The sequence below is a fragment of the Mobula hypostoma genome, chromosome 1, assembly GCF_963921235.1.
Source record: "Mobula hypostoma chromosome 1, sMobHyp1.1, whole genome shotgun sequence".
NCBI lineage: Eukaryota > Metazoa > Chordata > Chondrichthyes > Myliobatiformes > Myliobatidae > Mobula > Mobula hypostoma.
The window spans coordinates 99054622-99079981 of NC_086097.1; the positions used below are offsets into that span (position 1 = coordinate 99054622).

Consider the following 25360-nt stretch of genomic DNA (forward strand, 5'->3'; position numbering starts at 1 on the left):
CTGTGAGGGGGAGGCAGTGAAGTGCACCTCTGTGATATGCAGATAGTGGTGTATCTCTGTGAGGGGGAGATAGTGAAGTTTATCTCTGTGAGAGCGAGATAGTGAAGTGTCCTTCTGTGAGGGGGAGGTAGTGAAGTGCACCTCTGTGAGGGGGAGATGGTGAAGTGTATCTCTGTGAGGGGGAGGTAGTGAAGTGTATCTCTGTGAGGGGGAGGCTGTGAAGTGTATCTCTGTGAAGGGGAGACAGTGAAATGTACTTCCGTGAGAGGGAGATAGTGAAGTGTATCTCTGTGAGAGGGAGATAGTCAAGTTTACCTCCGTGAGAGGGAGACAGTGAAGTGTCCCTCTGTGAGGTGGAGATAGTGAAGTGTATCTCTGTGAGAGGGAGATAGTGAAGTGTCCCTCTGTGAGGGGGAGGTAGTGACGTGTACCTCTGTGAGGGGGAGATAGTGAAGTGTATCTCTCTGAGATGCAGATAGTGAAGTGTCCGTCTGTGATATGCTGATAGTAAATTGTATCTCTGTGATAGGGAGATAGTGAAGTGTCCTTCTGTGAGGGGGAGGTAGTGAAGTGTATCTCTGTGAGACGGAGAGAGTGAATTGTACCTCTGTGTAGGGGAGATAGTGATGTGTACCTCTGTGTGGGGGAGATGGTGAAGGGAATCTCTGTGAGGGGGAGATAGTGAAGGGAATCTCTGTGAGGGGGAGATAGTGAAGCGAATCTCTGTGAGGGGGAGATAGTGAAGTGTATCTCTGTGAGGGGCAGATAGTGAAGTGTATCTCTCTGAGATGCAGATAGTGAAGTGTCCGTCTGTGAGGGGGAGGTAGTGAAGTGTATCTCTGTGAGACGGAGAGAGTGAATTGTACCTCTGTGTGGGGGAGATAGTGATGTGTATCTCTGTGTGGGGGAGATGGTGAAGGGAATCTCTGTGAGGGGGAGATAGTGAAGCGAATCTCTGTGAGGGGGAGATAGTGAAGTGTATCTCTGTGAGGGGGAGATAGTGAAGTGTACCTCTGTGAGTGGGAGATAGTGACTTGTCCCTTTGAGAGGGGGAGATAGTGAAGTGTACCACTGTGAGAGGGTGATAGTGAAGTGTACCTCTCTGAGGGGGAGATTTGAAGTGTATCTCTGTGAGGGGGAGATAGTGAAGTGTATCTCTGTGAGAAGGAGATAGTGAAGTGTATCTCTGTGAGAGGGAGATAGTGAAGTGTACCTCTGTGACAGGGAGGTAGTGACGTGTATCTCTGTGAGGGGGAGATAGTGTATTGTACTTCCGTGAGAGGGAGATAGTGAAGTGTATCTCTGTGAGAGGGAGATAGTCAAGTTTACCTCCGTGAGAGGGAGACAGTGAAGTGTCCCTCTGTGAGGTGGAGATAGTGAAGTGTATCTCTGTGAGAGGGAGATAGTGAAGTGTACCTCTGTGAGGGGGAGATAGTGAAGTGTATCTCTCTGAGATGCAGATAGTGAAGTGTCCGTCTGTGATATGCTGATAGTAAAGTGTATCTCTGTGAGAGGGAGATAGTGAAGTGTCCTTCTGTGAGGGGGAGGTAGTGAAGTGTATCTCTGTGAGAGGGAGATAGTCAAGTTTACCTCCGTGAGAGGGAGACAGTGAAGTGTCCCTCTGTGAGGTGGAGATAGTGAAGTGTATCTCTGTGAGAGGGAGATAGTGAAGGGAATCTCTGTGAGGGGGAGATAGTGAAGCGAATCTCTGTGAGGGGGAGATAGTAAAGTGTATCTCTGTGAGAGGGAGATAGTGAAGTGTCCTTCTGTGAGGGGGAGGTAGTGAAGTGTATCTCTGTGAGACGGAGAGAGTGAATTGTACCTCTGTGTGGGGGAGATAGTGATGTGTACCTCTGTGTGGGGGAGATGGTGAAGGGAATCTCTGTGAGGGGGAGATAGTGAAGTGAATCTCTGTGAGGGGGAGATAGTGAAGTGTATCTCTGTGAGGGGGAGATAGTGAAGTGTATCTCTCTGAGATGCAGATAGTGAAGTGTCCGTCTGTGAGGGGGAGGTAGTGAAGTGTATCTCTGTGAGACGGAGAGAGTGAATTGTACCTCTGTGTGGGGGAGATAGTGATGTGTATCTCTGTGTGGGGGAGATGGTGAAGGGAATCTCTGTGAGGGGGAGATAGTGAAGCGAATCTCTGTGAGGGGGAGATAGTGAAGTGAATCTCTGTGAGGGGGAGATAGTGAAGTGTACCTCTGTGAGTGGGAGATAGTGACTTGTCCCTTTGAGAGGGGGAGATAGTGAAGTGTACCACTGTGAGAGGGTGATAGTGAAGTGTACCTCTCTGAGGGGGAGATTTGAAGTGTATCTCTGTGAGAGGGAGATAGTGAAGTGTATCTCTGTGAGGGGGAGATAGTGAAGTGTACCTCTGTGACAGGGAGGTAGTGACGTGTACCTCTGTGACAGGGAGGTAGTGACGTGTATTTCTGTGAGGGGGAGATAGTGACATTTCCCTCTGTGAGAAGGAGAAAGTGACGTATATCTCTGTGAGAGGGAGATAGTGAAGTGTACCTCTGTGATGTGGAGATAGTGAAGTATATCTCTGTGAGAGGGAGATAGTGAAGTGTATCTCCGTGAGGGGGAGATAGTGTAGTGTATCTCTGTGATGGGAGATAGCGAAGTGTCCCTCTGTGATGGGAGATAGTGAAGTGTACGTCTGTGAGAGCGAGATAGTGAAGTGTATGTCTATGCAAGTGATCCAGCCTTAACTGCCATGACCCCACCTGCATAAAAACTCCGGTTACTTTATCATAGCCTGTTCCTCTTTCCTATTATCCCCTCTCCACTGATAAGAACTGGACCGGGGTCTGATTTACCTTTTCCTCCTGAGTTGCCAACAGTTTCTCAAAAGCGTCATGCCATTTGATGAAGGAATCCACAGTTTCCACAGTCGTTCCCAATTCACTAGATTTCAAGTAAACCTGAAATAAGATCACAATGAATTAGAACTTCACTGTCTCTTTGAATATCCAACTACAAGTAGACTCTTGCATTTCCAGCCACTTTCCCTTTGCCCTTGAGAATCCGGATCAACCTTCATAATGCCAATAGTGCTTGAGGTTAGAGGGTGACTTAAAGGAGGCTCCTGCAGAAAACTCCATCACCAAGTTAGTTCATCTGCCAGGAAGAAACAAATCAAAAGCTAAATAAGACCATTAGATATAGGAGCAGAATTAGGCCATTTGGCCCATCACGTCTGCTCTGCCATCTCATCATGGCCATTATCCATCTCAGCCGCAATTTTCTGCCTTCTCCCTGTATCCCTCCATGTCTGAGCAATCAAAAACCTATCAACTTCTGCCAGAAATATTTATAAAGAGTTGGCCTCCACAGCTTCCTGTCGCAAAGAATTCCACAGATTCACCATTGTCTGCCTAAAGGAATTCTGCCTCATCTCTCTTCCAAAAATTTGCCCCTCTATTCTGAGGCTGTGCCCCTCTCTCACCATAGGAAATGTCCTCTCCACATCCACTCTATCAAGACCCTTCACTATTCGATGGGTTTCAATTAGGTCACCCCTTATTCTCCAAATTCTAGTGAATACTGGCCCAGAGCCATCAAATGCTCTTCATATGACAAGCCGTTTAATCCTGGAATCATTTTTGTGAACCTCCTTTGAACCTTCTCCAATTTCAGCACATTGTTTTTCAAATAAGGTGCCCAAAACTGCTCACAATAGTCCTCCAGTGCCTTCTAAAGCACATCCGTGCTTTTGTATTCAAGTCCTCTTGAAATAAATGCTAACATTGCATTTGTCTTTTTCACCACAAATATAACTGGCAAATTAATCTTTAGGGAATCCTGCATAAGGACTCCCAAGTCCTTTTGCACCTCGGTTTTATGAATTTTCTCTCCATTCAGAAAATAGTCAACCTTTTCAAATTTCTAACAAAGTGCATGACCATACACTTCCCGACACTGTATTCCATCTGCCACTTTTTTGTCCATTCTCCTAATCTAAGTCCTTCTAGCCTCTCTGTCCTCAAAATTACTTGCCCTTCCACCTACCTTTGTATCATCTGCAAACTTTGCAACAAAGCCATCAACTCCATCATCCAAATCATTAACATATAACGTAAAAAGCTCTCCCAACACAGATCCCTGTGGAATACCGCTAGTCATCGGCAGCCAACCAGAAAAGGCTCCCTTTATTCCCACTCTTTGCCTCCTGCCAATCAGCCAATACTCTAGTCATGCTAGTATCTTTTCAGTTATACCATGGGCTCTTAACTTGTTAAGCAGTCTCACATGTGGCACTTTGTTAAAGGCCTTCTGAAAATCCAAGTACACAACATCAACTGGTTCTCCTTTGTCTATTCTGCTTGTTATTTCCTCAAAGAATTCCAATGGATTTGTCAGGCAAGATTTCCCCTTGAGGAAACCATGCTGACTATGGCCTATTTTATCATGTGCCTCCAATTGACTCCAACATCTTCCCAACTACTGAGGTCAGACTAACTGGCCTATAATTTCCTTCCTTCTCCCTCTCTCCTGTCTTGAAGAGACTGCAAATTTCCAGTCTTTTGGAATCATTCCAGAATCTAGTGATTCTTGAAAAATCATTACTAATGCCTTCATGATCTCATCAGCCACCTCTTTCAGAACTCTGGGGTGTACACCATCTGGTCCAGGTGACTTATCTGCCTTCAGACCTTTCAGTTTCCCAAGAACCTTCTCTCTAGTTATGGCAACTTGCAGATACTGGAAATCTGAAAGAGAAGCACTCAGCAAACCAGACAGTAACTGTGGAGGGAAGAATGGGGATAGTGGCTCAGGTTGAGGACTTTGATCAGAATTTGGTGCAAATTTCATTGATCTTAATTAGTTAACCCCGTTTCTCTCTCCGTGAATGCTGCTTGCCATGCTGAGTGTTTACAGCATTCTCTATTTCCCTTTCAGACTTCCAGCAGCTGCAAGCACTTTTATCTTCAAACAAAACCAAACTGAAAAGGCTGGCCATCTGAAATGTGCCTGGTTAGAACATAGAAGAGTACGACACAGGAACAGGTCCTTAGGCCACAATGTTGTGCCAAACCAAATAAATTAGTAATCAAATGGCCAACTAAACTAATCCCTTATGTCTACACAATGTCCATATCCTTCCATTTTCCTCATATTCATGTGCCTATCTAAATGTCTCTTAAAAGTCCTTAATGTACGTATCTGTCTCTACCACCACCCCAGCCAGCACATTCCAGGCACCCACCACTTCCTGTTTAAAAACATCTTACGCCTCACATCTCCATTGAATTTACTTCACCTCACCTTAAATGCACGGCCTCTGATATCAGGCATTTCTATCCTGGGAAAAAGATACTGTCTGTCTGCTCTGTCTATAGATTTCATAATCTAATAAACCTCTATTAGGTCTCCCCTCAGCCTCACCATTCCAGAGAAAGCAACACATGTTTGTCCAACCTCTCGTTATAACACATGCCCTCTAATCCAGGCAGCATCCTGGTAAACCTCTTCCACACCTCTCCAAAGCCTCGACATCCTTCCTATAATGGGGTGACCAGAACTGTATGCAATGCTCCAGATGAGGCCTAACCAGAGTTTTGTAAAGCTGTAACGTAACCTTCTGACTTTTGAACTTAGTGCCTTGACTTATAAAGGCAAGCATGCCATATGCCTTTTTAACCAGCCTACCACCCTGAGCAACACCACAAAGTGCTGGAGGAACTCAGCAGGCCAGGCAGCATCTATGGAAAAAAGTACAGGTGACGTTTCGGGCCGAAACCCTTCATCAGGGCTATCAACCTGTGTAGCCATTTGCAGGGAGCTATGAACCTGAACTCAAAAATCCCTCTGCTCATCAACACCATTAAGGTTCTTGCCCTTAACAATGTACTTCCTCTTTACATCTGACCTACCAAGGTGCAACAGTTCACATTTGGCCAGGTTAAACTCCATCCGCCATTTCTCTGCCCATATCTACAAATGATCTATATCCCATTGTATTCTTTGCCAGTTTTCTACGCTATCCACACCACTAGTCTTCATATTATCCTCAAATTTACAAATCCACCTAACTACACTTCCATCCAGATTATTTACATATATCACAAAAGTCTCAGTACAGATCCCTGTGGAACACCACTGATCATAGACCCCCAGTCCCTTCGACTTCAATGAACAAGCCAGCTGCGAATACAAACAGCCAATCCAACACTGACCCCATGCATCTTAGTTGGAAACTGAGGTACTTCTCTTTGAGCTTCCATTGAGTTTCATTGAAACAGCGAGAGGTCAAAGACAGGGGTTCAAAGCCACTGGAAGGTCAGGCTCATCTCTGTGGACTGAAAGGAAAAGTTCTAAAAGGCAGACACTCAGTTTGCACTTGGTATCTGCAATACAAAGAGCAAGTATTACAAGCACTGAATGCAGTGTCCTGCATTGGATTAAGATGAAGTGAATCACCTCTGTTTTCATTCGGATCCTACTCTTACACCTCACCCAGGCCTTTCACCCTCTCTCAGCAGCAACACAGCCACCTGTGAGCATTCTGTCTCTTTAGCTTTCCAGCCAGTCAGAGACATCCCTTTACTGCTCTTCACCTTCTCTGCTACTTAAAGCATATTGAATTCCTAACTCACATGGCAACTGGTTTGGAACAAGGGAAGTCCACAATGCTACAATGCTTCTGAAGACTGAGGTGTGGGAGGTACAGAGGAGAGCCTCATTACCCAAAGTATATCATTCTGGCAATACTTTCAACTGACACTCTTCCCAATAAAAGTACAAAATGCTTCTTGAACCTGTACTGTAAAGCGTTGTGCTAGCCACTACGCTACTGCGACTGTTCCTAACGCCCCAGATCGAAAATCTCTCAACCTTCATTAGCATAAAGCACAAAAACACAGCAGCAACAGAAATATTCATTGCCCCGGCTGGATCCCGGCACTCCAATGGTTAAACACACTATGACAGATGTCATTACAGCAAGCTTGCCTTGCACTAAGTGCTGGAGGGCACAACCGTTAAAGAATATTGCTTAGTAAATGTGCTCTGACCTTGAGAAATAAGCTCATTGACTTCCCACAGGACACGTGCAGCACGTTGGGAATGCTGTGGCTACTCTCTGTGCATCCACCACCGAGACTGACGTTTGGCGGGCTACATGTGTTCATCCTGCGGTGATCTTCACCGCCGCAAGCACACTGCATGGGGAGACTTCCCACCTTCTCCATCAGCTGTGGTTTGACTTCGGAAAGTGTGCTGACAAAGTTCTGGGGTGAGCTGCTGATCCTCCGCTCGGGCAGGGTACCGGGGGCACGCTGGGCATGGTTGCTCGGGGTCAGGCTGATGGAGACCACAGGGCCGCAGCTGTTGGGGAGGGAGGGACTGAAGATGCAGTTCAGGGAGCAGCAGGAGGGCTTGTCCGGCCAACCGGCCTCTTCCAGCTCAGGCTGCCTGCGTAGCATGAGCACCGTCTGAGAGAAGTGGGCTGGAGGACCCGTGGAGGCAATCACGCCCTGCGCCCGTGCGGACCTGCACAAGCTGGAGGCAGTGGGCGTGCCACCGACGGGGAGCTGGTGACTTGACGTGCGCACCACGGACAGCGGGGTGACGGTCAGTGAGGCCACGTGATGCCCTGGCACAGTCCGTGCTGCAGCCAACGTCACCTGCAGTCTGCTCACCCGGTGGGCTGGCTCAGGCGTGCCAGAGGACAGGCAGCGGAGGCCTGAAGTGCCAGGCTCCATCCGGCCTTTGTCACCTTTCACAACGGTCTTCGGCGCCGAAATAGATGGCAAGGAGAGTGAGGAGACTAAAGCCGAGGTGGCTTTAGACGCAGGCAGGATCTGGTGCACTGCCACGGTCTTGTTCCTCTTGAGGACGCCAGGTTTGCAGGCCTGGCTGACTGCCGCTCCCACGGAGCCGTGGCTCTGAAACTGGGCAGGAGAACTGGGCCCTGGGGAGGGTGTCCTGCCAGAAGCACCTGCACACGGTGAGACCAAATGCTTGCTCTGGGTAGCACCCGTCACTTGGCCGGCGGAGAGCTCGGGTGCGGGTGGAAGCGGTGGAGCGAATGCCAGCGTGATATCCATTCTGGAGACACAGCGTGGTGCTGGCTCGGCTGTGGATGCTGTCCCCAGCATTGAGACCGAGCGTGCGGGGAGTACTGTTCCTGGGGGGGCCGGCCAAAGCTTCTTGCAGACCGTGAATCGCTGCATTCTGTTGCTGTGCCTCGACATTTTAAACCTCTCATCACCTGGGACTGGCCCTTCGTCCATGAAGTCTGCAAGGACTGACAAGCGCACAAACTCCGCCACTGACTGAACACACCCAGAAGTCAGACCACCAGCATCTTGAAGGATGCAATCCACCTCATTAACGGCAAGTGATCCAAACAGCCCCCTGTGTAGCCTACCAGCAGCAGGAGAAGCAAGCGAGTTAGAGAGGTTAAGACTCCAGTACTAATCGGACTGCATCTGAACAGCACCTCCAGTGTGAGAGCCTGGCTGGCTCTGAGTGAGTGCTGATATCCCTTTGAGAGTCTGCTGGATCAAGCCCTCGTTTCTAGAGGAAGATTTTTCTCCTTTAAACACTTGAGCGGCACCAAGCTGTGAGGAAATTGGCACATTCCTCCACTTTTTAGTCCAGGAGCAAAAAAAAAAGGGAAAAGGATAAAGCTGAGAAAGTATAAGCTCACTGAAACCTTCCTGCCAAAATGAAGTCACTTGCAAACAGCAGTACAGTTCTCACTTCAGACTGGTTGTGTGTCAATAGCCACATAGAACTGTTGCTAACTGTGGGATTATGTAGTTCTTTCTTGAAAACTTTGACTTCCTAATGCTCTGCGCCCTGTTAAATTAAATGCCTCACTAGTTCTATGAGCGATATTAAATTTGCACTGTTCCTGACCTCCTCCTTCAGCCAAAAAACTGTCACCAGGCATTACCCCTCCCTGAAAGATGAGCACGCGTCAAGGTGGTTGTTAAATCTGGGGGAGACATTTCTATCCTTTTAGTTTTTTGCTTGAATTAATTCCCCCTAAACTTTGTGCATATCTTGGGGATCTCCTCCAACCTGTTTCTAATGTACTCGGGAGTTGACAGTTCACAAAGATTCTTTTTCATTCCACGTGAAATGACTGCGAGTCTGTGAGACAACAGAAGCAGGTTTGAGGCCAAGCAACATTTTCAGGCCAGGAGAGCGGAGATAGCATTTCCTGTCCTGCCAACAAGTGGCACACCACGTAGCAGGGACACAACTCATTCCTAACAACGGAGGTGTACACTAAGAAAGTGGTGCTAATTATACGTGGACTGTTTGCACCCAAAGGCAACAATGCCAGGTGCACACGCCCAGAGGCGCAAAGGAATATAAAGGACAAAGATATACACAGAGTCAGTGATTGAATATACGTAAATGGGGGAGAATATACCCAGGAGAGAGCAAAGGAAGATTATTAGGGGTGAGCACACATCTGGAACCACAATGTAATTAAATGAGGGAGTGAAAATAATGTAAATACATGGGGATCTGTACACACTAATGAATGAGCCTAACATTCAGAGACATGATGTAATGAATGAGGGAGTATTAACAGACAAAGATGGTGATGTAATGCAATTGAGCGCATACATCTAGAGACAGTGATGTAATATTTATGCACACAGACAGTGACACATGTTGGTATAACCCATATGAGTGCCCACAGAGAGACAAATAATGCATGAATTCAAGAGACAATGATGCAAATTAATCAGTGCATACACCCAGAAGTGACAACAAACAAGGGGGAATGTATAGAGAAGGTAATGTAATATAGATTGTATACATCCAGAAACACAATACAACATACATAATATGTACCTGGGGCTATGATGAAATATACAGGAGGGCGTGTATGCACTCAAAGGCACAATATAACGCACGTGAGAGGGTTGTACATGCATCCAGAGCTTTTACATACTACAGATGGACATGGTGACACAGTGTGATGTAAGTGAGTTTGTGCACCCACAGTCAGGGAATGTATGCACTTAAAGACGTGATATAAGAAACATGATGATCTAATATCAGGGCTCTGTACATCCAGGCAAAGTGTTGTAATTGGAGTGAGTAAAGAGCATTGCAACTTAACCCACTATGTTAACCCTCAACCTGCATCCCTAAATTCCTTTTCCTCTCGGAGGTTTTTTGTAGCCTCCCAAATCTGTGCCTGCATTATCCAGGTATTTGAAAAAAAAAGTGCACTTAATATCAGAAGATCCTGGTAATACTCAGAAAATCAGGCAGCATCTATGAAGTGAGGAAGAAAGTTAATGTTACTTGCCTATGATCATTCATCAGAATTGGAAAAGTGAGAAAAGAAGGCCGTTTTAAACTGCAGAGAGAAAGAGCACAGAAGGAACTAAGAAAATGGTTGTGATAGAATCGAGACTAACACTGTCCATGTTGGGTATTTAATATTTCAGTAATATTGTAAATATATTGTTTGGTTAAGCATTTTTATTCATTTAAATAATTTATTCTCAGTTTTATGTAAAAGTACATGCATGGCATAGGACATTATATCTCATGCGTGTGCCTCACTTAAAGTAACAACAATGTTCAACTCACATTCCCGGCTCCCTTCTTTTCCTTTCAGTTAGTTTAATGTTTTGGAGTTATTTTTTAAATGAACCTGAGACAACTACCTACCTGTTGAAGCACAGCAAGAAACAGTCAAGTTAAAAGAAAAGTGCAGCACCTATTTTTTCTTCGTAGTAGCACTTTTTTCACAAAAGGCGATTGTGTTTTAAAAAAGTCAGAAAATGGAAGAATTCATGGGTTCATAAACAGTGTGCACTGGATGATAATAATCATTAAGAAAAGATCAGAAATGGCTAGCTACATCAGAAAGATTAATGTGTTTGATTACACATCAGATAACTGGATATTGTATATTGAGCAGATTGAGAGGTATTTTCAAGCAAATGAAATAGCTACTGAGAACCGAGTGCCAACTTCACTGAGTGCATTAGATTTAAGAGCATACCGTTTGCTTAAAAGTTTGACTGCTTCAACCAAACCAGCTGAAATATGCCTTGCCAATATTTTGAAAGTAATGCAGGAATCAAAACCATTGTTGATTGCAGAATGCTTTAGGTTTCTTAAGTAGAATCAAAAAGAAGGGGAATCCATTACAGTATGCATGGCTGAATTGAAGAGATTGTCTGAACATTATCAGTTTGGTAACTGTCTTAATGATGCACTGAGAAATCTTTTAGTTTGTGGAATCTCACAAGAAAGCATTCAAAAATGGCTCCTAGGTGAAGCACAACTTACATTTGAAAGAGTGTCAATGGAAACAGCAGACGGAGATGCAACTGAATTGCAGTCAGGAATGAAAGTGAGTGTTAACAAAATTACAACGTCTAAACAGAAACCAGCCTGACTGAACAAATGGTATTACTGTTGTGGCAGGGACTCACATAGACCAGACTAATGCAGATTTAAAGGTGATACTTGCAGAAAATTAACAAAGTAGGACACATACAAAGAGTATGCTGGGCAGACAAAAATAAATGGACAGCACAGAGAAGAGAAAAAGCCAAAAAGTCAATATTCCAACTGATTCCAACTAAGAATTTACACTGAAGAGAAAACTCCTGTGGGAATGATATTTGCAACGGCAAAACACAACAATCAATAAGCCACATTGAGCTTGTATGCGGTAAAAATAGAATGACCAGCATTGCAGAGTCACGAGTGGCTGAGACAACTACAGCTTGATTGGAGATCCATCCACCATTTTCATGCCACATCCCCAGCGACAGAGTCAACTGAAAGCAAATTAAGTAAGGTCCTGGATGATGCCATGGCAGTGTTCAATGATTGGAAAACTCATACATTTCAAGGGTAAAATAGTGTCAAATGAAAATGCCACACCCAAGTTTTACAAAGCCCATCTGGTTCCTTGTACCATCTGTGATAAAGTGAATTAGATTGCATGGAGTCTGAAGGAATTCTTTCCAAGGTTGAGTGGAGCCCTGGGCAATACCAATGGTCCCAGTAGCCAAGAAGGATGGGTCTGTCAGGATCTGTTGTGATTTTAAGGTCACCATCATCCCAGTACTGAAAGTAGTTCAATACCATCTGCCCGAGATAGAGGATATCTTTGCAAACCCTTCTGGAGGAAAACACTTCAACAAAATGAACTTAGCTGAGACCTACCTACCGATGGACATGGAAGAAGTGTTTCTCACCATAAACACTCACAGTAACAGGCTTATTTCTGAAGTAGCATCTGTATCTGCACTCTTGCAGAAAGCTATTGACCAGGTGCTGTAAGGCTACACAGGCACTTAGTGTTACCTGGATGACATCATTGTTACTAGTAAAGATGACGACTAACATCTCAAAAATGTCAAGACAGTGTTAAAAATATCTAAAGATTATGGGCTCAGAGCACATCACAACAAGAATGAATTATTTACACCAAGCATCATTTACTGTGGTAACACCATTGACACACAAGAATTACACGTGTGCTGAGAAAATCCAAGGAGTGGTGGATGCCCAGAAGCTAAAGGATGTGTCACATCTGAAATCTTTTTTGGGATTCGTCAATTACTGTAACAGCTTCCTGCCAAATTTGGCTATGTGCTCTACCCCGTGAAATCATTACTACAGATCGGGAAGAAATGGCAATGGACAAAGCAGTATGAGGTGGCTTTCCAAAATGTAAAGGAAATGGTGATGTCAGACACTGTATCCACTTTGTCTAGTGAAGCTTGCTAACACATCCAGAAGAAAGGTATCCAGAGCTGTCAGAACCACTTCCTGCAGTCTCAGAGTCAACTCCTAAAGCCACAACAGAGGAGGCCCCAGAAACAGAGACTGTTTCACAGCCACAAATCTCAACTGCCAAGCAGAGTCTTGTTAAGAAAGATGTTATCCCACAAGAGTAAGAAATCATCTGAGAGTCTGAGTGGGAGTGCCGAGAAAGACATTTTTGAAATTTTCGTTATTTTTTTTTCTCCAACGGCGTTCTGAGAGGCGGGACTGCGCAGGCGTGTGACGTCAAGCTGTGCAGCACGGCAGATTTAAAAGGAACAGAGCCTCAGAGAGCGGGCAGCGTAGTTTGCGGGCTGCGGAGTGAGCCGGGAGCAGAGTGAAGACTTAAGGGCTTCGGCTCAACGGGCTTAGGCGGAAACGGGCGGGGCGAGGAAGGTTTGGTATTCATTTTCTGTTGTTATTTGAGGAGAGGGGCAGTATGAGTGTGAGGGCAGTTTGCTGTACTCGGTGTCGGATGTGGGAGGCCCTGGAGTCTCCAAGCCTCCCGGACGTCTACATCTGCGCCAAGTGCATCGAGATGCAGCTCCTAAGGGACCGCGTTAGGGAACTGGAGCTGCAGCTCGATGACCTTCGTCTGGTCAGGGAGAGTGAGGAGTTGATAGAGAGGAGTTACAGGCAGGTGGTCACACCGGGGCCATGGGAGGCAAACAAGTGGGTCACGGTTAGGAGGGGGAAGGGGAAGAGTCAGGTAATAGAGAGTACCCCGGTGACTGTGCCCCTTAACAATAGGTACTCCTGTTTGAGTACTGTTGGGGGGGACGACTTACCCGGGGGAAGCGACAGTGGCCGTGCCTCTGGCACAGAGTCTGGCCCTGTAGCTCAGAAGGGTAGGGCAAGGAAGAGGAGGGCAGTTGTGATAGGGGACTCAATAGTATGGGGGTCAGATAGGCGATTCTGTGGACGCAGTCCAGAGACCCGGATGGTACTTTGCCTCCCTGGTGCCATGGTCCGGGATATTTCTGATCGTGTCCAAGATATCCTGAAGTGGGAGGGTGAGGAGCCAGAGGTCGTGGTACATATAGGTACCAATGATATAGGTAGGAAAAGGGATGAGGTCCTGAAAGGAGAATATAGGGAGCTGGGGAGGGAGTTGAGAAAAAGGACCGCAAAGGTAGTAATCTCGGGATTACTGCCTGTGCCACGCGACAGTGAGAGTAGGAATGCGATAAGGTGGAGGATAAATGCGTGGCTGAGGGATTGGAGCAGGGTGCAGGGATTCAAGTTTTTGGATCATTGGGACCTCTTTTGGTGCAGGTGTGACCTGTACAAAAAGGACAGGTTACACTTGAATCCTAGGGGGACCAATATCCTGGCAGGGAGATTAGCGAGGGCTACGGAGGTGACTTTAAACTAGAATGGTTGGGGGGTGGGAATCAAATTAAAGAGGCTAGGCGTGAGGAGGTTAGTTCACAACAGGGGGATGGGAACCGGTGCAGAGAGACAGAGGGGTGTAAAGTGAGGGTAGAAGCAAAAAGTACTAAGGAGAAAGGTAAAAGTGGCAGGCCGACAAATCCAGGGCAAGCATTAAAAAGGGCCACTTTTCAACATAATTGTATAAGGGCTAAGAGAATTGTAAAAGAGCGCCTGAAGGCTTTGTGTGTCAATGCAAGGAGCATTCGTAATAAGGTGGATGAATTGAAAGTGCAGATTGTTATTAATGATTATGATATAGTTGGGATCACAGAGACATGGCTCCAGGGTGACCAAGGATGGGAGCTCAACGTTCAGGGATATTCAATATTCAGGAGGGATAGACATGAAGGAAGGGGAGGTGAGGTGGCGTTGCTGGTTAAAGAAGAGATTAACGCAATAGAAAGGAAGGACATAAGCCGGGAAGATGTGGAATCAATATGGGTAGAGCTGCGTAACACTAAGGGGCAGCAGACGCTGGTGGGAGTTGTGTACAGGCCACCTAACAGTAGTAGTGAGGTCGGAGATGGTATTAAACAGGAAATTAGAAATGTGTGCAATAAAGGAACAGCAGTTATAATGGGTGACTTCAATCTACATGTAGATTGGATGAACCAAATTGGTAAAGGTGCTGAGGAAGAGGATTTCTTGGAATGTATGCGGGATGGTTTTTTGAACCAACATGTCGAGGAACCAACTAGAGAGCAGGCTATTCTGGACTGGGTTTTGAGCAATGAGGAAGGGTTAATTAGCAATCTTGTCGTGAGAGGCCCCTTGGGTAAGAGTGACCATAATATGGTGGAATTCTTCATTAAGATGGAGAGTGACATAGTTAATTCAGAAACAAAGGTTCTGAACTTAAAGAGGGGTAACTTTGAAGGTATGAGATGTGAATTAGCTAAGATAGACTGGCAAATGACACTTAGACGGTGGATATGCAATGGCAAGCATTTAAAGGTTGCATGGATGAACTACAACAATTGTTCATCCCAGTTTGGCAAAAGAATGAATCAAGGAAGGTAGTGCACCCGTGGCTGACAAGAGAAATTAGGGATAGTATCAATTCCAAAGAAGAAGCATACAAATTAGCCAGAGAAAGTGGCTCACCTGAGGACTGGGAGAAATTCAGAGTTCAGCAGAGGAGGACAAAGGGCTTAATTAGGAAGGGGAGAAAAGATTATGAGAGAAAACTGGCAGGGAACATAAAAACTGACTGTAAAAGCTTTTATAGATATGTAAAAAGGAAAAGACTGGTAAAGACAAATGTAGGTCCCCTACAGACAGAAACAGGTGAATTGATTATGGGGAGCAAGGACATGGCAGACCAATTGAATAATTACTTTGGTTCTGTCTTCACTAAGGAGGACATAAATAATCTTCCAGAAATAGTAGGGGACAGAGGGTCCAGTGAGATGGAGGAACTGAGCGAAATACATGTTAGTAGGGAAGTGGTGTTAGGTAAATTGAAGGGATTGAAGGCAGATAAATCCCCAGGGCCAGATGGTCTGCATCCTAGAGTGCTTAAGGAAGTAGCCCAAGAAATAGAGGATGCATTAGTGATAATTAACTCGTTAGATTCTGGACTAGTTCCTGAGGATTGGAGGGTGGCTAATGTAACCCCACTTTTTAAAAAAGGAGGGAGAGAGAAACCTGTGGAATTATAGACCGGTTAGCCTAACGTCGGTGGTGGGGAAACTGCTGGAGTCAGTTATCAAAGATGTGATAACAGCACATTTGGAAAGCGGTGAAATGATCGGACAAAGTCAGCATGGATTTGTGAAAGGAAAATCATGTCTGACGAATCTCATAGAATTTTTTGAGGATGTAACTAGTAGAGTGGATAGGGGAGAACCAGTGGATGTGGTATATTTGGATTTTCAAAAGGCTTTTGACAAGATCCCACACAGGAGATTAGTGTGCAAACTTAAAGTACACGGTATTGGGGGTAAGGTATTGATGTGGATGGAGAATTGGTTAGCGGACAGGAAGCAAAGAGTGGGAATTAACGGGACCTTTTCAGAATGGCAGGCAGTGACTAGTGGGGTACCGCAAGGCTCAGTGCTGGGACCCCAGTTGTTTACAATATATATTAATGACTTGGATGAGGGAATTAAATGCAGCATCTCCAAGTTTGCGGATGACACGAAGCTAGGCAGCAGTGTTAGCTGTGAGGAGGATGCTAAGAGGATGCAGAGTGACTTGGATAGGTTGGGTGAGTGGGCAAATTCATGGCAGATGCAATTTAATGTGGATAAATGTGAAGTTATCCACTTTGGTGGCAAAAATAGGAAAACAGATTATTATCTGAATGGTGGCCGATTAGGAAAAGGGGAGGTGCAACGAGACCTGGGTGACATTATACACCAGTCATTGAAAGTGGGCATGCAGGTACAGCAGACGGTGAAAAAGGCGAATGGTATGCTGGCATTTATAGTGAGAGGATTCGAGTACAGGAGCAGGGAGGTACTACTGCAGTTGTACAAGGCCTTGGTGAGACCACACCTGGAGTATTGTGTGCAGTTTTGGTCCCCTAATCTGAGGAAAGACATCCTTGCCATAGAGGGAGTATAAAGAAGGTTCACCAGATTGATTCCTGGGATGGCAGGACTTTCATATGAAGAAAGACTGGATGAACTAGGCTTGTACTCGTTGGAATTTAGAAGATTGAGGGGGGATCTGATTGAAACGTATAAAATCCTAAAGGGATTGGACAGGCTAGATGCAGGAAGATTGTTCCCGATGTTGGGGAAGTCCAGAACAAGGGGTCGCAGTTTGAGGATAAAGGGGATGCCTTTTAGGACTGAGATTAGGAAAAACTTCTTCACACAGAGAGTGGTGAATCTGTGGAATTCTCTGCCACAGGAAACAGTTGCGGCCAGTTCATTGGCTATATTTAAGAGGGAGTTAGATATGGCCCTTGTGGCTACAGGGATCAGGGGGTATGGAGGGAAGGCTGGGGCGGGGTTCTGAGTTGGATGATCAGCCATGATCATAATAAATGGCGGTGCAGGCTCGAAGGGCCGAATGGCCTACTCCTGCACCTATTTTCTATGTTTCTACAGGTAATAAATCTTTAGGCCTGAATGGGATAATTTAAAATTGACTATGCTGTGGATGTCTATACAGTAGTTGTGTTATATAGAACACTGAATGTACCACCACGTCATATGCGTGCTTAAAGTAACAACAAAATTCGACTCGCATTCCCAGCTCTCTTGTTTTCCATTCAATTGGTTCAATGGTTTGGAGTTACAAAACATTACAGTCCAGGTCCCAGTTGCTAAGATTGTCCAAGTGACACAATTGCTTTTATTGTCATCAAAGAGGAACAGGTTAATGAGAGCTCAGGTACCTGAAGAAGATGTAAAAAGAGAAACCAAATGAAATAACATGTTGGAGCTGAGCAATGAAGAACACACAGCTCTTGGAAATCCAAACTAAAGGGGAAGCAGGAAATACTCAGTAGATTAGAAGGAGGGAGGGAGAGAGAAACAGAGAGACAGATATGGGAGGGGAAGAGGGAGTGGGGAGAGAGAGAGAGAGAGAGAGAGAGAGAGAGAGAGAGAGAGAGAGATTGAGAGATTGATTGAGATTTAAAGTTAGAGGTCTATGACCTTACATCAAAACTGGCCAGTCAAACAAGAATGAATTATTTGTTATTGTTAAGTTGCAAGGACTGCAATTCACTTATGTGGAAAATGACATGGTGCTTTCAGACTTTAACTAGAACAGTATAGGATGCAAAAGACTACACGGTCATGCAGGACTGGGAGGAAAATTGAAGTAGCAGGTGACTGGAATGTCAGGATCATCCTGCTATCTTGCAAACTGAATGAAAGAGGCCATCTGTTTTCTCTAATATAGAAGGAACCACATTTGTGAGCACCTAAAGTAGCAAAGAAGAAAAGCAAGTGGACTGCTGTTTTGCTTGGAAGGGCTGTTCAAATCCCAAATGAGGCAAGAGGGCAGACAATGCCGAAAGAGAGGTGACCAGTGTTTGAACTTTTCCAGTAGCGATTCCAAAATTATTCTGATTAACATTATTAATAACATCCTTGATGAATTTATTCTTGCACCATGCACTTTAATATGCACAGAGTCTTTGACCGAGCTAGGCTGTAAGCTATAGCATCCTGCTCTAAAACCTCTCCACCATTGTCTGACTAGATCCATTCTTTTCTATTGAGTTACAGAAAAAGATTTACTAACCATGGCTAGTCCTCTCACCATTCCTGATGCTGGTCCATTCTAGCTTCCTGCTATTTCTCATCTCAATACTACCAATCAGCAATGTCATCAGCAAACATGGTACCAGTCTCCATATAATTGCTGATGACATCCATTTGTACTTCGACAGGAACCTCTTCATTGTTTGTAAATTTTCTAGCATCCATTTCTACTGAATGAAGAGGTATTCTCTTCAACATTGTGAAGACCTAAGCTATTGTCTTCACTTCCAATTCCTTTTCCTCAGACCAACTCCATCTCTTTGTGGCATCAGTTTGAAATGGAATAAACTGTTTCCAACCTTCATATTTTGACTCTGAGTTTACGTACAAACCATATATCTGTGCCATCTCTAATAACCCCTATTTTCACCTCGTGCTGCTTCTGATCTTCTGCTGACAAAACCCTCATTCAACTTTATTACTTCCGTTTTTATGCAATGGTGGCAGGCTTCTTTCACGTTGCCATCCTTAAACCCAAAGCCATATGAAACTTCCCTCATCTTGCATGAAATCCCTTCACTTTTGTCCATCGTTTATTGTCCCAGCTCTCCCAATCCTTGTAACTTTCTCCAGTCTCATCAGCTTTTCAGTCACCTGTTTAAATTTTAACCACTTGTAGAAAGCTGAATTTAGTTTCCTTAGCAATGGTCATAAAGACATTGAATCCTACAGGACAGAAAAGGCCCTTTGTCCAATTGAGTATGGGTCAACTATCACACATCCATTTATATTAATCCCATTTTAGTCTCCCCACTTTCCATAAGACCACAAGGTATGGGAGCAGAATTGGGCGATTTGGCCCATTGAATCCTCTCCGATTCCCATTAAGTCCCTCCAGATTCTACCACTCATTGCTCATTAGGTGCAATTTACAGTGGCCACTTAGCCAATTACCAGCTCAGACATCTTTGAGATGAGGGATAAAACCAGAGTAGCCAGAGGAAATCCATGCAGTCACAGAGAGAGTCTGCAAACTCCACACAGGTAGTACCCAAAGTCAGGAGCAAAAGGGGTTACGGTTTTGACTGCTTTGCCTCTGGAAGCTATGGTCACAGGTTCTGGAATTTCCTTCCTAAATCTCTCCACTTTTCCATTAAGATGCTGCTTAAGATCTTTTTGTTTGACCAAGCTTTTGATCATCCACTCTGAAATCATACGTGAATTGGCCTCAAATTTTGTTTGGTAATGTCCCTGTGAAATGTCCTAGAGGTCTTAAGCAGCATCTTGCTACAATATTTCAGCAGCTATTGTTCTAGATAGCCAAACAAATGTAGGGGGTTAGATGTAAAAATGTAATTTAAACGAAGGAATGAATATTCCAAGAGGTGCAGAGACAATAACATAGTATAAACAGCAGGCATCTGTTAGTCTTGCAAGACCTTGGATCTGCCCCTGGAAAGTCTTCGCTCTCCAGGGCGCAGGCCTGGGCAAGGTTGTATGGAAGACAGGCAGTTGCCCATGCAGCAAGTCAACCCTCTCCATGACACTGATGTTGTCCAAGGGAAGGGCATTAGGATCCATACAGCTTGGCACCGGTGTCGTCGCAGAGCAATGTGTGATTAAGTGCCTTGCTCAAAGACACGACACGTTGCCTCGGCTAGGCTCGAACTCACGACCTTCAGATCGCTAGTCCAATGCCTTAACAACTTGGCCATGTGCCCACACTAACAGCAGGAGAAGATAGAAAATTCATTTATCTAATAAGCGTAGTTGTAATATTTGAAATATTGGGGAATATTAATAGCCTGGGTTGGCTATTTGGAAGTTTGGTTGATCGCCAAGCTCGGCAAAATGTTTGCAGACGTTTCAGCTCCAATCGAGAAGCTATCTTCAGTGCAGCAGTCAGGAGAGCTGTTCTTCAGATGAAAATTAAAGGACACTCTGATTGTTTAATCACTCTATCTGTTTAAAGTTTTGATCACCATTCAAAGATGACCTTGAAGGGAGACACACAATAGTGTTCATGATTCTGACTCAGACAGCCAACAGTTCCAGTCTCAGTTCACACTGCAGCACCCAACCCCAACTTAGGCTGACACTATGGAACAATAACTTGGGATGAGACAGTGATGATAAAATAACATAAAAGGACCCCTGGCACAATATTGGGAAGTTCTTTCTGCCCAAAAACACCAACCAGTTCAGAGTCAATTCAATATCACATCGCTATCTCAGTGGTGTATTTCCATCTGCAAATTAGCAGCAGCATTTCATACAATACGAGAGGACTGACATTTCTGAAGTACTTCTCAAACTGCGAGGAGGATCGTAATGGACGTAAGTGAAAACTGTGTCATGGAGTCATAGTGTAGGATCTTTGGGTCATCCAGTCCATACTGATGACAGTGCCCACCCAGCCAATCCCAGTTTCCATATCCTGCTAAGCCCTGCCCCTCCATGGATCAATGCAAGGGCTTCATAAGTGATACTATTGAACCTGCCTCGACCACTTCCTTGGGCTGTGCTTCCTTTTCTGATGAGGTGAGGGAATGTTTCTTGAGTGTCTGGAAGGGCAGCATAGCTCCGCAAGGGACAACTGAAGCCAAAATCACAACCCTGGGCTCGCTGCCTGGGCACACTTGGTGGTGAAGGGACAAATCCTACATCTTGCCTTGCCATTATGATCTCACCCACCTCCTGTGAATTCATGATTGTTTCCATGTGCGCCGCGTCTCTGAAGAAAATCTGCTCCTGGTGCATCCTCTCCAGCCAGCCCTTCTTCAGCTCCCACTGACTGTACAGATCCGATCTCTCCTTCTGCAGACTATCAACTTTGTCTTTGACCTAGAGGACAACACAAGGGGTGGATTAGACCCGGACACAGGGGACTGCTGGACAAAGAAAGCAGAGGCAGGAGTGGTCATCTGATGCATGTCCCTGCTTTACCATTAAGCCAACCGATCTTTTACCTCAGCATCACTTTCCAGCATTAGCCACACGCCTGGACTCCAGCTGAGGAGCCATCCCTCCGAGAGCAAAGGTAGAGACAGAGTGGGAGTGGGCAAGGCGAAGGGTAGAGATGGAAATGGAAAGGCAGAAGGGAGAAACGGAGGTAAAGAGTGGAGAAGGAAGGCAACGAGGGTCAGGAGAGGGGTTGTGGACAGACGGATGGTGGTGCAAGGGAACAGTCATAGAGTAAATAATAATGATGATTGCTTATTCAGATAGAGCACTTCTCACATAGGCAACGTAACTTTACAATGGGATAAAGTTCAGAGGGTGGACAGACTGATGAGGGGGGTGGAAGAGATGGGAGGACAGACCCAGAGTGGATGGATGATGAAGGAGCAAGGACAGACTGGGAGGAGTGGAGGTGCTGGACGGAGGAAGTGAGACAGGTGAAGGTATGCAGCGCGTGGACAGGAGGAGAATGAGACAGGTGAAGGTATGCAGCACGTGGACAGGAGGAGAATGAGACAGGTGAAGGTATGCAGCGCGTGGACAGGAGGAGAATGAGACAGGTGAAGGTATACACCGCGTGGACAGGAGGAGAATGAGACAGGTGAAGGTATGCAGTCCGTGCACAGAGGAACTAAGTCAGGTGAAGGTATGCAGCGCGTGGACAGGAGGAGAATGAGACAGGTGAAGGTATGCAGCGCGTGGACAGGAGGAGAATGAGACAGGTGAAGGTATGCAGCGCATGGACAGAGGAAGTGAGACAGGTGAAGGTATACACCGCGTGGACAGGAGGAGAATGAGACAGGTGAAGGTATGCAGTCCGTGCACAGAGGAACTAAGTCAGGTGAAGGTATGCAGCGCGTGGACAGGAGGAGAATGAGACAGGTGAAGGTATGCAGTGCGTGGACAGAGGAAGTGAGACAGGTGAAGGTATGCAGCGCGTGGACAGGGGAGTGAGACAGGTGAAGGTATCACGCGTGGACAGGAGGAGAATGAGACAGGTGAAGGTATGCAGGCGTGGACAGGAGGAGAATGAGACAGGTGAAGGTATGCAGCGCATGGACAGAGGAAGTGAGACAGGTGAAGGTATACACCGCGTGGACAGGAGGAGAATGAGACAGGTGAAGGTATGCAGTCCGTGCACAGAGGAACTAAGTCAGGTGAAGGTATGCAGCGCGTGGACAGGAGGAGAATGAGACAGGTGAAGGTATGCAGTGCGTGGACAGAGGAAGTGAGACAGGTGAAGGTATGCAGCGCGTGGACAGAGGGAGTGAGACAGGTGAAGGTATGCAGCGCGTGGACAGAGGAAGTGAGACAGGTGAAGGTATGCAGCACGTGGACAGAGAAAGTGAGACAGGTGAAGGTATGCAGCGCCTGGAGAGGAGGAGAATGAGACAGGTGAAGATATGCAGCGTGTGGACAGAGGGAGTGAGACAGGTGAAGGTATGCAGAGCGTGGACAGTGGAAGTGAGACAGGTGAAGGTATGCAGCGCATGGACAGGAGGAGAATGAGACAGGTGAAGGTATACAGCGCGTGAACAGGAGGAGAATGAGACAGGTGAAGGTATGCAGCGCGTGGACAGAGGAAGTGAGACAGGTGAAGGTATGCAGCGCGTGGACAGAGGAAGTGAGACAGGTGAAGGTATGCAGCGCGTGGACAAAAGAAGTGAGACAGGTGAAGGTATACACCGCATGGACAGGAGGAGAATGAGACAGGTGAAGGTATGCAGCGCGTGGACAGGAGGAGAATGAGACAGGTGAAGGTATGCAGCACGTGGACAGAGGAAGTGAGACAGGTGAAGGTATGCAGCGCGTGGACAGAGGGAGTGAGACAGGTGAAGGTATGCAGCGCGTGGACAGAGGGAGTGAGACAGGTGAAGGTATGCAGCGCATGGACAGAGGGAGTGAGACAGGTGAAGGTATGCAGCGTGTGGACAGGAGGAGAATAAGACAGGTGAAGGTATGCAGCGCGTGCACAGAGGAACTAAGTCAGGTGAAGGTATGCAGCGCGTGGACAGGAGGAGAATGAGACAGGTGAAGGTATGCAGCGCGTGTACAGAGGGAGTGAGACAGGTGAAGGTATGCAGCGCGTGGACAGAGGGAGTGAGACAGGTGAAGGTATACAGCGCGTGGACAGAGAAAGTGAGACAGGTGAAGGTATGCAACGCGTGGACAGAGGAAGTGAGACAGGTGAAGGTATGCAGCGCGTGGACAGAGGGAGTGAGACAGGTGAAGGTATGCAGCGCGTGGACAGAGGAGGTGAGACAGGTGAAGGTATGCAGCGCGTGGACAGAGGGAGTGAGACAGGTGAAGGTATGCAGCGCGTGCACAGAGGAAGTGAGGCAGGTGAAGGTATTCAGCGCGTGGACAGGAGGAGAATGAGACAGGTGAAGGTATGCAGCGTGTGGACAGAGGGAGTGAGACAGGTGAAGGTATGCAGTGCGTGGACAGAGGAAGTGAGACAGGTGAAGGTATGCAGCGCTTGGACAGAAGAAGTGAGACAGGTGAAGGTATACACCGCGTGGACTGGAGGAGAATGAGACAGGTGAAGGTATGCAGCGAGTGGACGGGAGGAGAATGAGACAGGTGAAGGTATGCAGTGCATGGACAGAGGAAGTGAGACAGGTGAAGGTATGCAGCGCGTGGACAGGAGGAGAATGAGACAGGTGAAGGTATGCAGCGCGTGGACAGGAGGAGAATTTGACAGGTGAAGGTATGCAGTGCGTGGACAGAGGAAGTGAGACAGGTGAAGGTATACACCGCGTGGACAGGAGAAGAATGAGACAGGTGAAGGTATGCAGCGCGTGGACAGGAGGAGAATGAGACAGGTGAAGGTATGCAGCGCGTGCACAGAGGAAGTGAGTCAGGTGATGGTATGCAGCGCATGGACAGGAGGAGAATGAGACAGGTGAAAGGTATGCAGCGCGTGGACAGGAGCAGAATGAGACAGGTGAAGGTATGCAGCGCGTGGACAGGAGGAGAATTAGACAGCTGAAGGTATGCAGCGAGTGGACAGAGGAAGTGAGACAGGTGAAGGTATGCAGCGCGTGGACAGAGGAAGTGAGACAGGTGAAGGTATGCAGCGCATGGAAAGAGGAAGTGAGGCAGGTGAAGGTATGCAGCGCGTGGACAGGGGAAGTGAGACAGGTGAAGGTATGCAGCGCGTGGACAGAGTAAGTGAGACAGGTGAAGGTATACAGCACGTGGACGGAGGAAGTGAGACAGGTGAAGGTATGCAGCACGTGGACAGGAGGAGAATGAGACAGGTGAAGGTATACACTGCGTGGACAGGAGGAGAATGAGACAGGTGAAGGTATGCAGCGCGTGGACAGGAGGAGAATGAGACAGGTGAAGGTATGTAGCGCGTGGACAGAGGAAGTGAGACAGGTGAAGGTATGCAGCGCGTGTACAGAGGGAGAGAGACAGGTGAAGGTATGCAGCGCGTAGACAGAGGGAGTGAGACAGGTGAAGGTATGCAGCGCGTGGACAGAGGGAGTGAGACAGGTGAAGGTATGCAACGCGTGGACAGAGGAAGTGAGACAGGTGTAGGTATGCAGCGCGTGGACAGGAGTAGACTGAGACAGGTGAAGGTATGCAGCGCGTGCACAGAGGAAGTGAGACAGGTGAAGGTATGCAGCGCTTGGACAGGAGGAGAATGAGACAGGTGAAGGTATGCAGCACGTGGACAGAGGAAGTGAGACAGTTGAAGGAATGCAGCGCGTGGACAGAGGAACTGAGACAGGTGAAGCTTGGCAGCGCGTGGACAGGAGGAGAATGAGACAGGTGAAGGTATGCAGCACGTGGACAGAGGAAGTGAGACAGGTGAACGTATGCAGCGCGTGGACAGGAGGAGAATGAGACAGGTGAAGGTATGCAGCGCGTGGACAGAGGAAGTGAGACAGGTGAAGGTATGCAGCACGTGGACAGAGAAAGTGAGACAGGTGAAGGTATGCAGCGCCTGGAGAGGAGGAGAATGAGACAGGTGAAGATATGCAGCGTGTGGACAGAGGGAGTGAGACAGGTGAAGG

General features: G+C 46.6%; 1 protein-coding gene across 1 annotated transcript in view; it reads right to left on the reverse strand.

Annotated features, from left to right (window-relative positions):
• sptbn5 (spectrin, beta, non-erythrocytic 5) overlaps nucleotides 1-25360 on the reverse strand; it is a 309201-nt gene that overhangs the window by 126230 nt on the left and 157611 nt on the right. The window contains exons 36-37 of the mRNA XM_063053435.1: nucleotides 21069-21218; nucleotides 2823-2927 (exon numbers count right to left, since the gene is read on the reverse strand). Of these exons, the coding sequence (XP_062909505.1) occupies nucleotides 2823-2927; nucleotides 21069-21218 (255 nt within the window). The remainder of the gene's footprint in view (nucleotides 1-2822; nucleotides 2928-21068; nucleotides 21219-25360) is intronic.